Raw genomic sequence first — 16589 nt, forward strand, 5'->3', positions numbered from 1 at the left:
ATTTAGGAGAGGAGTCTGTTTGTACCATTCACTGGGGCACCCCAGGTTCTCTGCTCTTAACACTTACTTTGTAAACTTTAAAAAATATTAAGAAAACATATTCAGTACAATCAAAGGAAAATTACATAGCTCAAGGATTTTTCACAAATTGAATGTAGAAGTATAACCCTTTCCATAAAGCACAGGGTAGACAGTTACCAGCACTCTATAATGCTCTCTGTTCCTGCAGTCAGTCCTAACAATCCCAAAGGAATCACTTATTTTTTCCAGACTATTTGAATTACAGTTGACATATATTATAGTATAAGTTTAAGATGTACAACATGATATTTGAAATATTTGATACACGTGTACATTGCAAAATGATTATCAACGGTAAGGCCAGTTAATACATCTGTTCCCTCACATAGTTAACCATTTGTATGTGTGTGTGGTAAAAACTTCAAAAATCTACTATCTTAGAAGCTTTCAGGTATATAGTACAGTATTGTTGACTGTAGTCATCATTGCTGGAATTTATTCATCTCTTACCTGAAAGAGATGTCCCCTTCGACCGGCATTTCCCCATTTCCCATACCCTGCAGTCCCTAGTGACCACCGGTCTACTCTTTGTTCCTATGAGCTTGGCGTTTTTAGATTCCACATGTAGGTCAGATCATGCACTGTTTTGACTTCCATCCCATAGATAAGTATTTGAATTTTATATATTACAGTCTGAGTATATATACTTTTCTACATGGCTTCTTTGTCTTCGCTTAGTGTCTATGAGATTCATTTATTTTGTTGTTTGTAGCTGTCTTTCATTTTTCATTGCATGAGTACACTAGAATATATTTTGCCTTTCTTCTGTTGACTGTGAAAGAAAGTGAAAGTGAAAGTTGCTCAGTCGTGTCTAACTCTTTGCGACCCTATGGACTGTAGAGTCCATGGAATTCTCCAGGCCAGAATACTGGAGTGGGTAGCCTTTCCCTTCTCCAGGGGATCTTCCCAACCCAGGGATTGAATCCAGATCTCCCACGTTTTAGGCAGATTCTTTACCAGCTGAGCCAAAGGGGAAGCCCAAGAACACTGGAGTAGGTAGCCTATCCCTTCTCCAGAGGATCTTTCCGACCTAGGAATCGAACTGGGGTCTCCTGCATTGCACGTGAATTCTTTTGCCAACTGAGCTATCAGGGACTGTTGACTATAATTTTGCCTTTCCCCCTCAGTTTTTGACTGTGTTATAAATAAAACTGCCACAAATGTTCTAACATGTATCTTTTGATGTTCACAAGTGTGCATTTCTCAAGAGTGAAATTTCTGGGTCTTAAGGTATATATTCAACATTTGTATATTCTGTCCAGCTGTTTCCCAAATCAGTTGTCAATCTCTCCTTGTAATGTATGAAAATCCTCATCCATATCATTGCCTTTACTTGCTACTGCCAGCTTTAGTCTTCTTCCCCACTCCCCCTATTAACTACTCTAGGGTACTTCTACTATCACATTATTGATTTAATTTGCATTTCTCAATAATGTTGAGTACATTTTCACATGTTTGTTGGTCATTTAGAAATCCTCTTTTGTGGAATTTCCATGTAAGTCTTTTGCCCACTTTTCTGTTGGTTCAGTTCAGTCGCTCAGTCGTGTCTGACTTTTTGTGACCCCATGAACCGCAGCATGCCAGGCCTCCCTGTCCATCACCAACTCCTGGAGTCTACCCAAACCTGTGTCCATCAAGTCGGTGATGTCCATCCAGGCCCCTCATCGTCCCCTTCTCTTCCTGACCCCATTCCTTTCCAGCATTAGAGTCTTTTCCAATGAGTCAGCTCTTCGTATGAGGTGGCCAAAGTATTAGAGTTTCAGCTTCAACATCAGTCCTTCCAATGAATATTCAGGACTGATCTCCTTTAGGATGGACTGGTTGGATCTCTTTGCAGTCCAGGGGACTCTCAAGAGTCTTCTCCAACACCACAGTTCCAAAGCATCAATTCTTTAGCACTCAGCTTTCTTTATAGGCCAACTCTCACATCCATACATGACTACTGGAAAAACCATAGCCTTGACTAGACAGACCTTTGTTGGTGAAGTAATGTCTCTGCTTTTAAATATGCTACCTAGGTTGGTCATAACTTTCCTTCCAAGGAGTAAGCGTCTTTTAATTTCATGGCGGCAGTCACTATCTGCAGTAATTTTTGAGCCGCAAAAAATAAAGTCTGACACTGTTTCCCCATCTATAGACATGGTCAGTCCTTCTCGTATTGACTGACAAGTTTTTTTTAATATATTCTGAATACAACTTTTTTGTTGAACATATGTATCACACCTGTCTTTTCCTGCTTTGTGTTTTGCATTTTAACTCCCATAATTGTATCTTTTGATGACCAGAAATTTAAAAAATGTATATAATGTCCAATTTCTAAAACTTTACTGGAGGTTTATCTATTTTATTAATTCATTTCTTTCAAAAGACCCAACTTTTGCCTTTCTTGAATTTTCTTATTGGTATTTTTAAAAAATTTTCCTCAATTCTGGCCTAACCTATGTTATTTTCTTCCTTTTTGGGGTTTTGCATATGTTCTCTATTAGCTTATTTAGCAATATGCTTAGCTCATCATGTTTTACACTTTGATTTTTCTAAATATATTCATTTAAGTCTGAATCTAAGCATTGTGTTAGCTGCATCCCATAATTTTGACTTGTTGTATCTTATTTGATTAAAATGTTTAATTTTTAATATAGTTTCTTTTATCCATGGTTTACTTAAGAGTATATTGCTTAATGGACATGCTTTGGTTTTCCTGTCATCTTTCTGTTGTTGGTTTCTAGCTTACGTTACTGTATTCAGAGGTCTCTATTTGAGGTTTGTTGACACGTGCTTTGTGAACTGCCTATAGTCTACTTAGATAACCATTTCTTTTACATTGGAAAGAATTTAACATTCAGCCATTGTTGAGCTCACTGCGCTGTTCTATGTATGTTAATTAAGTCAACATTATTTAGAATGTGTCCTTATTGAATTTTTTTCATTCTGTCACATCTGAGAGAGACATGTTGTAAATTCTAATTATGATTGTGGATTTGTCTATTTCTCATTTGCCCTGTTTTTTAAAAAATTAATTTATTTTTTAATTGAAGGATAATTGCTTAATGGAATTTTGTTGTTTTCTGTCAAACATCTCCATGACTCAGCCATAGGTGTACATATATCCCCTCTTTCTTGACCCTCCATCCCATCTCCCTCCCCATCCCATCCCTCTAGGTTGATACAGAGCCCCTGTTTGAGTTCCCTGAGACAGACAGACTGAAACCACAATCACAGAAAACTAGCCAATCTGATCACATGGACCACAGCCTTGTCTAACTCAGTGAAACTAAGGCATACTGTGTGGGGCAACCCAAGACAGGCGGGTCATGGTGGAGAGGTCTCACAGAATGTGGTCCACTGGAGAAGGGAATGGCAAACCACTTCAGTATTCTTGCCTTGAGAACCCCATGAACAGTATGAAAAGGCAAAAAGATAGGATACTGAAAGATCAACTCCCTAGGTTGGTAGGTGCCCAATATGCTACTGGAGATCAGTGGAGAAATAACTCCAGAAAGGATGAAGGGATGGAGCCAAAGCAAAAACAATACCCAGCTGGGGATGTGACTGGTGATAGAAGCAAGGTCCGATGCTGTAAAGAGCAATATTGCATAGGAACCTGGAATGTTAGGTCCATGAATCAAGGCAAATTGGAAATGGGCACACAGGAGATGGCAAGAGTGAACATTGACATTCTAGGAATCAGTGAACTAAAATGGACTGGAATGGGTGAATTTAACTCAGATGACCATTATATCTACTACTGTGGGCAAGAATCCCTTGGAAGAAATGGAGTAGGCATCATGGTCAACAAAGAGTCTGAAATGCAGCATTTGGATGCAATCTCAAAAACGACAGAGTGATCTCTGTTTGTTTCCAAGGCAAACTATTCAATATCACGGTAATCCAAGTCTGTGCCCCTGACCAGAAACACTGAAGAAGCAGAAGTTGAACAGTTCTGTGAAGACCTAGAACACCTTTTAGAACAATCACCCCAAAAAGATGTCCTTTTCATTATAGGGGACTAGAATGCAAAAGTAGGAAGTCAAGAAACATCTGGAGTAACAGGCAAATTTTGCCTTGGAGTACAGAATGAAACAGGGAAAAGGCTAATAGAGTTTTGCCAAGAGAACACACTAGTAATAGTAAACACCCTCTTCCAACAACACAAGAGAAGACTACACATGGACATCACCAGATGGCCAACACTGAAATCAGATTGATTATATTCTTTGCAGCCAAAGATGGAGAAGTTCTATACAATCAGCAAAAACAAGACTGGGAGCTGACTATGGCTCAGACCATGAACTCTGTATTGCCAAATTCACACTGAAATTGAAGAAAGTGGAGATAATCACTAAGCCATTGAGGTGTGACCTAAATCAAATCCCATGATGATACAGTGGAAGTGAGAAATAGATTTAAGGGGCCAGATCTGATAGACAGAGTATCTGATGAACTATGGATGGAGCTTTGTGACATTGTACAGGAGACAGGGATCAAGACCATCCTCAAGAAAAAGAAATGCGAAAAGGCAAAATGGCTGTCTGAGAAAGCCTTACAAATAGCTGTGAAAAGAAGAGAAGCCAAAAGCAAAGGAGAAAAGGAAAGATATAAGCATCTGTATGCAGAGTTCCAAAGAATAGCAGGAGAGATAAGCCTTCTTCAGCAATCAATGCAAAGAAATAGAGGAAAAGAACAGAATGGGAAAGACTAGAGATCTCTTCAAGAAAATTAGAGATACCAAGGGAACATTTCATGCAAAGACAGGCTCAATAAAGGACTGAAATGGTGTGGACCTAACAGAAGCAGTAGATATTAAGAAGAGGTGGCAACAATACACAGAAGAACTGTAAAAAAAAGATCTTCATGACTCAGATAATCACGATGGTGTGATCACTTACCGAGAGCCAAGCATCCTGGAATGTGAAGTCAAGTGGGCCTTAGGAAGCATCACTACAAATAAGCTAGTGGAGGTGATGGAATTCCAGTTGAGCTATTTCAACCCCTGAAAGATGATGCTGTGAAAGTGCTGCACTCAATATGCCAGCAAATTTGGAAAACTCAGCAGTGGCCACAGGACTGGAAAAGGTCAATTTTCATTCTAGTCCCTAAGAAAGGCAATGCCAAAGAATGCTCAAACTACCACACAGTTGCACTCATCTCACACGCTAGTTAAGTAATGCTCAAAATTCTCCCAGCCAGGCTTCAGCAACACATGAACTGTGAACTTCCAGATGTTCAGACTGGTTTTAGAAAAGGCAGAGGAACTATATTCAAATTGCCAACATCTACTGGATCATTGAAAAAGCAAGAGAGTTCCAGAAAAACATCTATTTCTGCTTTGACTATGCCAAAGCCTTTGACTATGTGGATCACAATAAACTGTGGAAACTTCTGAAAGAGATGGGAATATCAGACCACCTGACCTGTCTCTTGAGAAATCTGTATGCAGGTCAGGAAGCAACAGTTAGAACTGGTCATGGAACAAAAGACTGGATGCAAATAGGAAAAGGAGTACATCAAGGCTGTATATTGTCACCCTGCTTATTTAATTTATATGCAGATACATCATGAGAAACACTGGGCTGGAGGAAGCACAAGCTGGAATCAAGATTGCCTGGAGAACGGTCATTAACCTCAGATATGCAGATGATACCATCCTTATGGCAGAAAGTGAAGAAAAACTAAAGAGCCTCTTGATGAAAGTGAAAGAGGAGAGTGAAAAAGTTAGCTTAAAGCTCAATATTCAGAAAACTAAGATCATGGCATCTGGTTCCATCACTTCAGGTCAGATAGATGAAGAACAATGGAAACAGCGACAGACTTTATTTTGGGGGGCTCCAAAATCACTGCAGATGGTGACTGCAGCCATGAATTTAAAAGCTGCTTGCTCATTGGAAGAAAAGTTATGACCAACCTAGGCAGCATATTCAAAAACAGAGACATTACTTTGCCAACAGAGGTCCATCTAGTTAAAGCTATAGTTTTTCCAGTAGTCATGTATGAATTTGAGCTATAAAGAAAGCTGAGCACTTGGAGAATTGATGCTTTTGAACTGTGGTGTTGGAAAAGACTCTTGGGAGTCACTTGGACTGCAAGGAGATCCAGCCAGTCCATCCTAAAGGAAATCAGTCCTAAATAGTCATTGGAAGGACTGATGCCGAAGCTAAAACTCCAGTAATTTCGCCACCTGATATGAAGAAGTGACTCATTTGAAAAGACACTGATGCTGGGAAAAATTGAAGGCGGGAGGAGAAGGGGATGACGGGATGAGATGTTTGGATGGCATCACCGACTCAATGGACATGAGTTTGAGTAAACTCCAGGAATTGATGATGGGCAAGGAGGCCTGACATGCTGCAGTCCATGGAGTCTCAAAGAGTCAGACACAACTGAGCGACTCAAGTGAACTGCACTTTGCTAAATTCACTGGTTAGCTCTAGTAATTTTCTGTTAGTATCTTTAGCGTTTTCTTGATATAGTATCATGTCATCTGCACACAGTGAGAGCTTTACTTCCTCTCTGATCTGGATTCCTTTTATTTCTGTTTCTTCACTTGATTGCTGTAGCTAGGACTTCCATAACTGTGTTGAATAATAGTGTTGAGAGTGGGGACATCCTTTTCTTGTGCCTGATCTTAGGCCTACCTGTTTTGAGATTATCATTTTAGATTGCTAAGATTGTTTCTTCTTGTCTGTTGAATTGACCCTTTATCTCTGTGGATTGTTCAATTTTATGTCCAGTAGTGTTGCTTGACCTCTACTTGTCTGATACTAGTTTTGTTGTACTAGACTTCTGTTGGTTAATTAAAGTGTGATGTATTTTTTTTTTCCTTTTTCCTATTTCATCTTTACTGTATCTCTTATTTATTATTAATTTATATATTTGGTAATCAGTATGCGTTTGATTTTTACTGTGTAATCCAATCTGACAGTTTTAGTCTTTTGAGTATTTAACTCCTTCATATTTAATTATTGATAAATTTGACATTTTTGTTTTCATATTCTTTTATGCCTGTTTTGTATTAACTAGTTTCTAATATCATTTTCTTCCTATATTAGCATATTATTTATACTTAATTTTATTATTCTTTCATTGATTAGCTTAAAGATATAGTCAGTATCCTTGACTTATTTGAGTTAACCCTAAAAAGTTATTTTGAGTTAATTATATATTCACAGAAAATTTTCAGTATGGTATGTGTCCTTCGTCAAGTTTCTTCCAATGGTTCCAATCTTAGTAAAGTATTATATCACAAAACTGGTATTGATAAAATGTGTGTTAATTTTTCAAATTTGTGTTATTTTTCTACTCGTGTAGATTTGTGTAACTACCCACCATCTAAGTACTGACCTATCCAGCACCACAAAGATCTCCCTTATGTTACCTTTTATATCCAGCCGTATATTCCACAGCAGTCCTGACCCTGGAATGTTATATATGTGTATAGTATATGTATGTGGTTTATTTCTATGTATATAGTTTAATCAAGAATATTAAAAACTTAGTCATCATGTATGTGACTGTTTGATATTGTGTTTCTTCACTCAACATGATCCCTCCAAGTTACTGTGCATTTTAATACTTTGTTTCTTTTTGTTGCTGAGGTTTATTCTGGCTATGAATGTACTTACTCGGGGATACTTTGTTTCCAATATTTTTCTGTTATCAGTGAAGGTACTGTGAGCAATTTTGTACATGTTTTTTTGTGGACATAGATTTTCTTTTTTTTCATTTCTCTATAGCAGGTGTCCAGGAGTTCCATTACTGGATCATATGGTAAATATACCATTTGTTTCAGAAACAGCCAAACTGTTTTCCAAAGGGACTCTACTGTTTTATATTCTTTACATTTCTCCACATCCTAATCAGTGTGTGCCGTTGTCATTATTTGTTTTTTATTTATTCTTTCAGGTATAGAGTGATAACCTCATTGTGCTTTTGATCTGCATTTCTTTAATGGATCAGATGCTGAACACCTTTATGTTCTTACTTGTCATCTCTGTGTCCTCTTTGGTGCAGCGTCTGTGTCTTTTGCTCATTTTTAATTGAATTTCTTAAACTTTTGAGTTTGGGATTTTCTTTATGTATATTAGGTCTGACTTCTTTGTCAGATATACATATCCTTAACTTCCTTGATTTTACTTTAGTACTTGCACTACTTCCTGGAAAATGAAAGCAATTTAGTATATTACCACCCCATTTATCTCACTCCTGTATTTTGTGTAATTGTTCATGTAGTTTAATTCTACATGAATTTAAAACTTCACAAGTTTTAGATTATGTGTCATAACCAATTTCTGTTGTTTTACTCACATCTTAAACCCCTTCCTGTGCTTTTCAGTGTTTTCTCCACTCGGGAAATTCCATCAGAGGTCATTTTCTTTCTGCCAGAGAATTTATTTTGGTATTTATTTTGTCCCAAACTGAGACAGTGCTTTGTGTGTGAGTATGTGTGTGGGGGAGTTGTTCTGAAAATGTTGGGTTGTCAGTTCTTGAAAATTTTGAAGTCAGATGTCAGCTTTATTCTTCTTTGAAGATAATGTCCCTTTTTGCTCCGGTAGCTTTTAAGGTCTTCCCCCTGTCTTGACTTTCAGCTTCTTTACTATGATGTACTGTGTAGACAGCCTGGAAGATGGACACCAGATAATCTCTTCTTTCTGGTAATTGGCTCTTGTATGATAATCTTCTTGAATGTGGGCTGGGCTTGCTGATTTACTTCCAATGAATAGAGTAGAGCAGATCTGACACTTTCTTTTAATCTTTTAAAGCTTTTTTTTTTTTGTTACAGCTTTTGTGCACATTTTCTGATTAATCTCAGAGGAAGGGTTATTCTGATATAGTTATTTCCAGAGGGTGAGTTTAATTGTATTTAGAACTAAAGAGAATTCTTGTTTTCTTGGAACGCTGTTAAGATGCAGCTTTCTTACTACACCTACAAATAAGTTGTTTGCTAGGTGCAAAAGATGCTGTCTTTTTCTCCTGTAACATATGCTGACTGATGCTCAGAGGACTGAACATTTATTTACTCAGGTATTTTCTTATTTGTTTGGTTCTGTAAGTATAGATTTATAAAGGTCATTTTAGAGTTACTTATGCCAGTCATTATTTTTATATTTGTAGGGCTCTATCATGTGTAAAATATATGATGAAATATTTTTCTCTAAAAACTTATTTAAATTCTTTTGAAAGACTACATAGATGACTTAATAAAACAATTGTTGTTGATTTGGTTGTGTTATATAAAACTGTCAAGAAGAAAGATCTCATTAAAGGTTCTTTATTAAAGTTATTTCTCATGTGTCCATGTACTTGCTTCACCTTTTAAAGACAGAGTGACTAAATTTGAAAAAAAATCATATTGTATGAGTGTGATTTATACAAGAAAGAATATGGGGACCTCCGATACATCAAGGTATTTGTAAATAGCTGTCCAGTACTCTTGCCTGGAAAATCCCAGGGACAGAGGAGCCTGGTAGGTTGCAGTCCATGGGGTCACTAAGAGTCAGACACGACTGAGCGACTTCCCTTTCACTTTTCACTTTCATGCATTGGAGAAGGAAATGGCAACCCACTCCAGTATTCTTGCCTGGAGGATCCCAGGGACAGGGGAGCCTAGTGGGCTGCTGTCTGTGGGGTCGCACAGAGTCGGACACGACTGAAGTGACTTAGCAGCAGCAGTGCATGTGTTTTGCATTAAAACAGTGTGCTTAAGTTGTATAATTGTCCTTTGTTATGATTTTTGCCTTATCTGACTTTTTAGAGTAAGTGAACCTTTTGCTGGTTCTGACTGTGGCTTGTAAGAGAGCCTCTTTCTGTCCTAAATACTGAGAGGGTATTTCGTATTACCGTTCACAAAGAATTTGACAACTTTTTAACTGAATACCTTATGTAATTTTCATTTAACTTATCTTAGATGTTGGCACTAATGAAACATCCCTTAATTAATACATGTTTAGTAAGAACATGAAAGACCTTTTTAGACTGAAATAGCCAGAAGCTAAACTGAAAACATAATTATTTGATGACTCTTTCATCTACTAGTAACTTCCCCAAATAATACAGATTGTATATCTGTATATACAAATCGCCAGATAGTTGTGTTTTCTTCTGCTTATTTTATATTGTATAAACTGAGATGGGATTCAAGGTCTTTTTATTAACCATTTGTACTGTGTGTGCTGTGAACTGACTAGTCATGTCAAAGAAGGTTCATTCCTATCCTTCCAGGAGATTTTATTTCAGAAAACCATTTTAATAAAACTGCAGCAGAGTCGTAGCTGTGCCTTTGTGTTTTTCCCTATGGGAATAAAATTTCAAATTGAAAAACACGTCTTTTGTATGATGGTATAATTAAATTATAGTTTTTACATATGTGATCTGTTTGCTTTTACATTTATATAGACCTCAGTGGCTGGATGGAAATAGGAGGAGTCATTGTCATTTGTTAAGCCTTTAACAGATTTGGAGAAGACAGTCAATATCCAGTATCATATAGCTTTATATGTATATATAACTTCACTCTTAGAATGCCTTCACACCTTGTCTAACATAGTTTCAGAGCTTCTTCAGCAGTTAATTTCACATAGACTCTTTGTTCTTATAACATGATTTGTTCATTCTAGCTCACTGTAGCAAAGCTCCAGTTATTTATTCCCTATGCAAACAGCCCATAGGTATTAGGTCTTGGTGTGTGAGATCCTCAGCCTGTCACAGATTTCATGATCCTCTCTGCTTCAACCTGTACAATATATCTTCTCCTGGCAAACTTTATTGAAATTGCCATGCTCAGGTTTAAAAAAAAATCAGATTAGGAGTAAGAAGCTTGCTTTTAAAAAAATAATAATTGATCGTGTCTGCTGTAGATTTTAAGAGAAGCATTTGAAAGAATTCCCTGAAGCTTCTTCCTCAAACACATTGACCTCTTTTTCATTTGCCTTTACAGATAGCCAACCAAATAATTGTGGATTGTTGGTAACTATGGTGATTTACTGAGTTTCCTGTTTTATTTTTCAGGACAGATAACTCTTAGGCATCAATTGGTGATATATTGTGAAATATTTTGATTGCTTCTGTCAGTGGAAGCCATTTACTAATGTCTCCTTTCTAGAAATTGATATCTAAATGATTGTTTCCGCTGTGTATAATACAAAGATGACAGGAAAAGATATAGGTCATAATCTACTTACTAAGTGTGTGACTTTGTGTAATCATCTTGTGTAAAATGGAAATAGTGATTTTTGGAGGTTTGTTGGGCAGATTAAATCAGAGTAGATCCTTAAAAATTGGATAAACATTTATTCTGCAAATGGATATTGAATGCCAGCTCCATGCAAGACACTGCCATAGAGGATGAGGATACAGTAGAGAATAAAATAATCAAATTTTATTGATCCACTGGAGTATTCTATGTTCTAGTCTGTCTCTACAGATTGGGATGGAAGCTACTTAACAACAGAGAACATGTAGGTGATAATAAGCACTGTGAAGAAAAATAGGGCAGAGTTAGCTCGTGGAGTGTAATTCTGGGATGCACTGTCAGGGAGCCTTCTCTGGGGTGATGATGTTGAGTGCACTTGGAAGAAGTAAAGATGTAAGCATGTAGATATTGGACGAAGGATGTCTAGCCTTGGCGGCTAGAGAGAGCAGCTTGGTGGTTTGAGGAATAGTGATCAGTTATAGCTGAAGCTGTGTGTGAAGGACAGAGTGCTGATGAGTTCAGAGAGTGATCCAAAAATGTCATTGATATAGTCTTTCTTCTGATTAATTATGAAGTTATATTCCATATACTTTATAGATATATAAAATTAGATCTGTTTTTTGCACTAGTTGAATGATTATTTACCATAATGAAATATTATTATTGTTTATATTTATTATTATTTAGCATTAATATGTTAATATCATTGTCATTTAATTTGATAGATATATTAATATTTAGTATAATTATATTCAAAAGCAGAGACATTACTTTGCTGACTAAGGTCCATCTAGTCAAGGTTATGGTTTTTCCTGTGGTCACGTATGGGTGTGAGAGTTGGACTGTGAAGAAGGCTGAACGTCAAAGAATTGAAGCTTTTGAACTGTGGTGTTGGAGAAAACTCTTGAGAGTCCCTTGGACTGCAAGGAGATCCAACCAGTCCATCCTAAAGGAGATACACCCCGGGATTTCTTTGGAAGGAATGATGCTAAAGCTGACGCTCCAGTACTTTGGCCACCTCATGCGAAGAGTTGACTCATTGGAAAAGACTGTGATGCTGGGAGGGATTGGGGGCAGGAAGAGAAGGGGACGACCGAGGATGAGATGGCTGGATGGCATCACGGAGTCAATGGACGTGAGTCTGAGTGAACTCTGGGAGTTGGTGATGGACAGGGAGGCTTGGCGTGCTGCGATTCATGGGGTCTCAAAGAGTCGGACACGACTGAGCGACTGAACTGACCTGATTATTTGATAATATATTCAGTTCAGTTCATTCACTCAGTCGTGTCCGACTCTTTGCGACTCCATGAACCACAGCACGCCAGGCCTCCCTGTCCATCACCAACTCCGGGAGTCCACCTAAACCCAAGACCATCAAGTCCATGATGCCGTCCACCCATCTCATCCTCTGTTGTCCCCTTCTCCTCCTGCCCTCAATCTTTCCCAGCATCAGGGTCTTTTCAAATGAGTCAGCTCTTCGCATCAGGTGGCCAAAGTATTGGAGCTTCAACATCAGTCCTTCCAGTGAACACCCAGGACTGATCTCCTTTAGGATGGACTGGTTGGATCTCCTTGCAGTCCAAGGGACTCTCAAGAGTATTCTCCAACACCACAGTTCAAAAGCATCAATTCTTTGGCGCTCAGCTTTCTTTATAGTCCAACTCTCACGTCCGTACATGACCACTGGAAAAACCATAGCCTTGACTAGATGGACCTTTGTTGTCAAAGTAATGTCTCTGCTTTTTAATATGGTGTCTATATAATAATTATTAGATTATTTAGCTCTGTGACAAACAGGCACATGCAAGTAACTAGAATATTTTTCCAAAGTGGAATGATCTTTTTTGTTGTTGTATACTAATGTTATTGTACCTGAAGCTAGCCATACTGTGAAGTTTAAGGGCACTGTCCTTCAGAATGGCAGCTCTGCCTAAACTTGTGACATAAACAGCAACGAGTTAAGCTCCAAATACAAAGTTGGTAGGAAGAGTCCACACAGGACCACTCTCACTTCTGATACCAACCATGTATGTTGAGGAGGTTCCCCAAACCACCCTCAGGTTCAACAATTCATTAGAAGGACCTGTTGAACTTACTAAAAGCTGTTAGACTCATGATTATGGTCTGTTATAGGGAAAGGGTACAGGTAAATGATTAGCATAAGAACAAGATGCATAGCACCGAGTCTGGGAGCATTCCTGATGTGAAGCTTCTGATTCCCTCAGGAAGTATTCTCTTCCCAAATTGGTGTGTGACAGTTCACATGGAGTATTGCCAGCCCAATGAAGCTCACATGAGCTTGGTGTACACAGTATTTATTGGGACATCATTTCATAGGTATGATTGATTGCCATATGAGATGACTTAGTTTCAGATTTTGAGTGGATGTCACGTGGTCTTGGGGCCCACCATGAACAACAGAGACACTTCCATCATCTGGAAACAGTCCAAGGATTTAGAAATTACTTCCTGTGAACTGGAGACAAAGGCCAGGCCTCTCTTTGGGAAAGACCAAATTCTTTACTGCATAGGTTGTTATGAAAATTCAAGTAATATAGTAAGTAAATGTCTCCCTGGATTCCCATATCTTGGGGACAACTATGTCTCCCTGGATTGCCATATCTTGGAGACAGCTATTGCTGTATTAGTTATTTAGTATATATTGTTCCAGGTGTTTAATAATTTTTTGAATGTACATTGAATTATATTTTGCTTATTGTTCATTAACTAGGCTTTTTCACTTAAGAATGTATACATAGATGTATGTATTTTTGTGTGTTTAAACGAGTGCTTTGAAATTGAATGCTAATTTGTTTCACATAATTAGTGTTTAAAACTTTTTCCACCTAAAAATAATGCATCCTTGCATGTATGTCTTAGCGTGCTTTTCTAATTTTTCTTCTTGAAATAGAGTTGCTGAATAAAATGGTATGGACATTTTGAAATTTCATATGTACTTCATTATTATCCCTCTTGGGATGATTTCTGTGAGGTAGCTTCTGGAATATCAAAATTGTTAATAATCTCCATATTATTCTTAGGTAAACATTGCAACTTCAACAATTTCAAATGTCGAGTATGGTCACAATCCGCATCTCAGCCCAGGTGTAATTCCTACTCTACAAAATGAATCATTTTTATCATCCCCAAATAATGGAAATCTGGAAGTTCTTACAGGATTGGGTACTACTGCACACATCAATGGGAAACCTGCTTGTGATGAATTTGATCAACTGATCAAAAATATGGCCCAGGTAAGAGCGTTTGTTCCTGTTAGTTATGATAGAATGTGTCCTGGATAATTTGAAGAATGCTTGCATATTTATATTACATATGTTAAATGTATACTTTAAATATATTATTATAATAGAAAATATGGCAATAGTATATTTTGTTTTATATTCTTATTACATTTTACTGAACAACAATATAAAGTATATCTTAAATGTATATTATACTATGATATACTTACTTATGAAGACATTTTTAACATTGAAAAAATTAGAATGAAAAAGATGTAGATTTCGTGTAAGTTTAAGTGCTTCAGGGATTTTTCTAAATGAAGGTTATCTTAGAAAAAAATTAAAAAAAATTTAAACAGATTAATGCCACTATGCAGTGGCTGGCATGTAATTATATTCCTTGCTTCTTTTTCTGGACAGGGTCGCCAGGTAGAAGTTTTTGAGCTCCTCAAACCTCCATGTGGAGGCCTTGGGTTCAGTGTGGTGGGACTGAGGAGTGAAAACCGAGGAGAGCTGGGTATATTTGTGCAGGAGATCCAGGAGGGCAGTGTGGCCCACAGGTGAGACTGTCACTGTGGCTTCTCTGTTTCTGATACCACATTCAGAAGGTGCTGCTCACCCTAGAAGAATTTTAAGAAACAAAAATGCCTAAAAACAAAAACAATATAAAATGTTATTAATCAGTTTTTAGAAATCATTAACATTGCTACAATAACAAGAAAGTCCTTTGAAGGCAGAGTAACTTTTAAATATAGTCATGACTTAATCACTTTTTAATAAGGAAATAAACATTTGACTAGGACATTACTCCCATTGTTTTTAAACAGGCTCTTTTTGATTAGATTTAAAAATTATAGAAAAGCATTCAAGTGGTCTGTGATAATATCAGCTGTATTTTATTAACATACCCAAAACAACAAGTAAGAGCTGTATTTTATTAATATGCTCAAAGCAAAAAGTAAACATATCCTGCTTTGCATTCATTTGTAGAAGATAATAGCAGTACTAAAATACAACGTATAGGTTGAATGAGTAGCTAAAAGGAAGCTGGCTGTTAAATGGGAGTGGTTGACTAGGGTTAGGTCAGCTGGTGCCAAAGCATATATAGTTTTCCCTTCCATTTTTATTGAGATATAATTGACATATAGCGGTATGTAAGTTTAAGGTGTATAGCATCATGATTGGACTTACATACATCATGGCGTGATTATCACGGTAGGTTTTGTGAACAGCATGTCACATAGAACAAAATTAAAGAAATAGAGATAAAATATTTTAGGAGTACAATTGCAAGAAAAAAGTTACATAGTGTGGACATTAGAAAATAGAATTAAAATAACCTGAAAATGCATTCCAAAGAAGCAGTCATTTTCTTGAGATCTATCGGTTATCTTTTATCCCCCTTTTCATTGTTAGAGATGGAAGATTGAAGGAAACTGACCAAATCCTTGCTATTAATGGACAGGCACTGGATCAGACAATTACACATCAGCAGGCCATCAGCATCCTGCAGAAAGCTAAAGATACTGTCCAGCTGGTTATTGCCAGAGGCTCATTGCCTCAGCTTATCAGCCCCATAGTTTCCCGTTCTCCATCTGCAGCAAGCACAATTTCAGCTCATTCTAACCCGGTGAGTACGTAAGTTTTTCAAGGGGAACAGAACATATATTTCTAATTCTTTAAGGTTTTGCACAGGTTTGCAGTTCCTATAGGTTCTTTGTATATCTTGGGTTTTTGCCTTTTTGTTCTTTATTCTCTTCTGAGCATAGAATATATTTTATGCAATTATGATTAAGTTTCTGGCTTCCAAAAAACTTTTATATTTTTTTATGTAGCTTTTAAACTTGAATTCATTCCTAAAAAAGGAAAAAGTCCCTTAAAGATTGACTATCTGTAAATAAATAAAATCTTGATTTTACTTTTTAAGTTGTTAGAGTTAGCTATCAGTGACTTTAACAGGTCATTTAATTTGGGGGCATCCCAGGTGGCTCAGACAGTGAAGAATCCCCCTGCAGTGCAGGAGACCTAGTTCAATCCCTGGGTCGGGAAGATACACTGGAGAAGGGAATGGCTGCCTACTC

General features: G+C 37.3%; 1 protein-coding gene across 1 annotated transcript in view; it reads left to right on the forward strand.

Moving 5' to 3' along the window:
* The window catches only part of MPDZ (multiple PDZ domain crumbs cell polarity complex component), a 181095-nt gene that overhangs the window by 41334 nt on the left and 123172 nt on the right, over nt 1-16589 (forward strand). The window contains exons 4-6 of the mRNA XM_052645436.1: nt 14308-14520; nt 14929-15068; nt 15925-16138. Coding sequence (XP_052501396.1) covers nt 14308-14520; nt 14929-15068; nt 15925-16138 — 567 coding nt within the window. The remainder of the gene's footprint in view (nt 1-14307; nt 14521-14928; nt 15069-15924; nt 16139-16589) is intronic.

Source organism: Budorcas taxicolor, chromosome 8, assembly GCF_023091745.1.
Source record: "Budorcas taxicolor isolate Tak-1 chromosome 8, Takin1.1, whole genome shotgun sequence".
NCBI classification, from domain to species: domain Eukaryota; kingdom Metazoa; phylum Chordata; class Mammalia; order Artiodactyla; family Bovidae; genus Budorcas; species Budorcas taxicolor.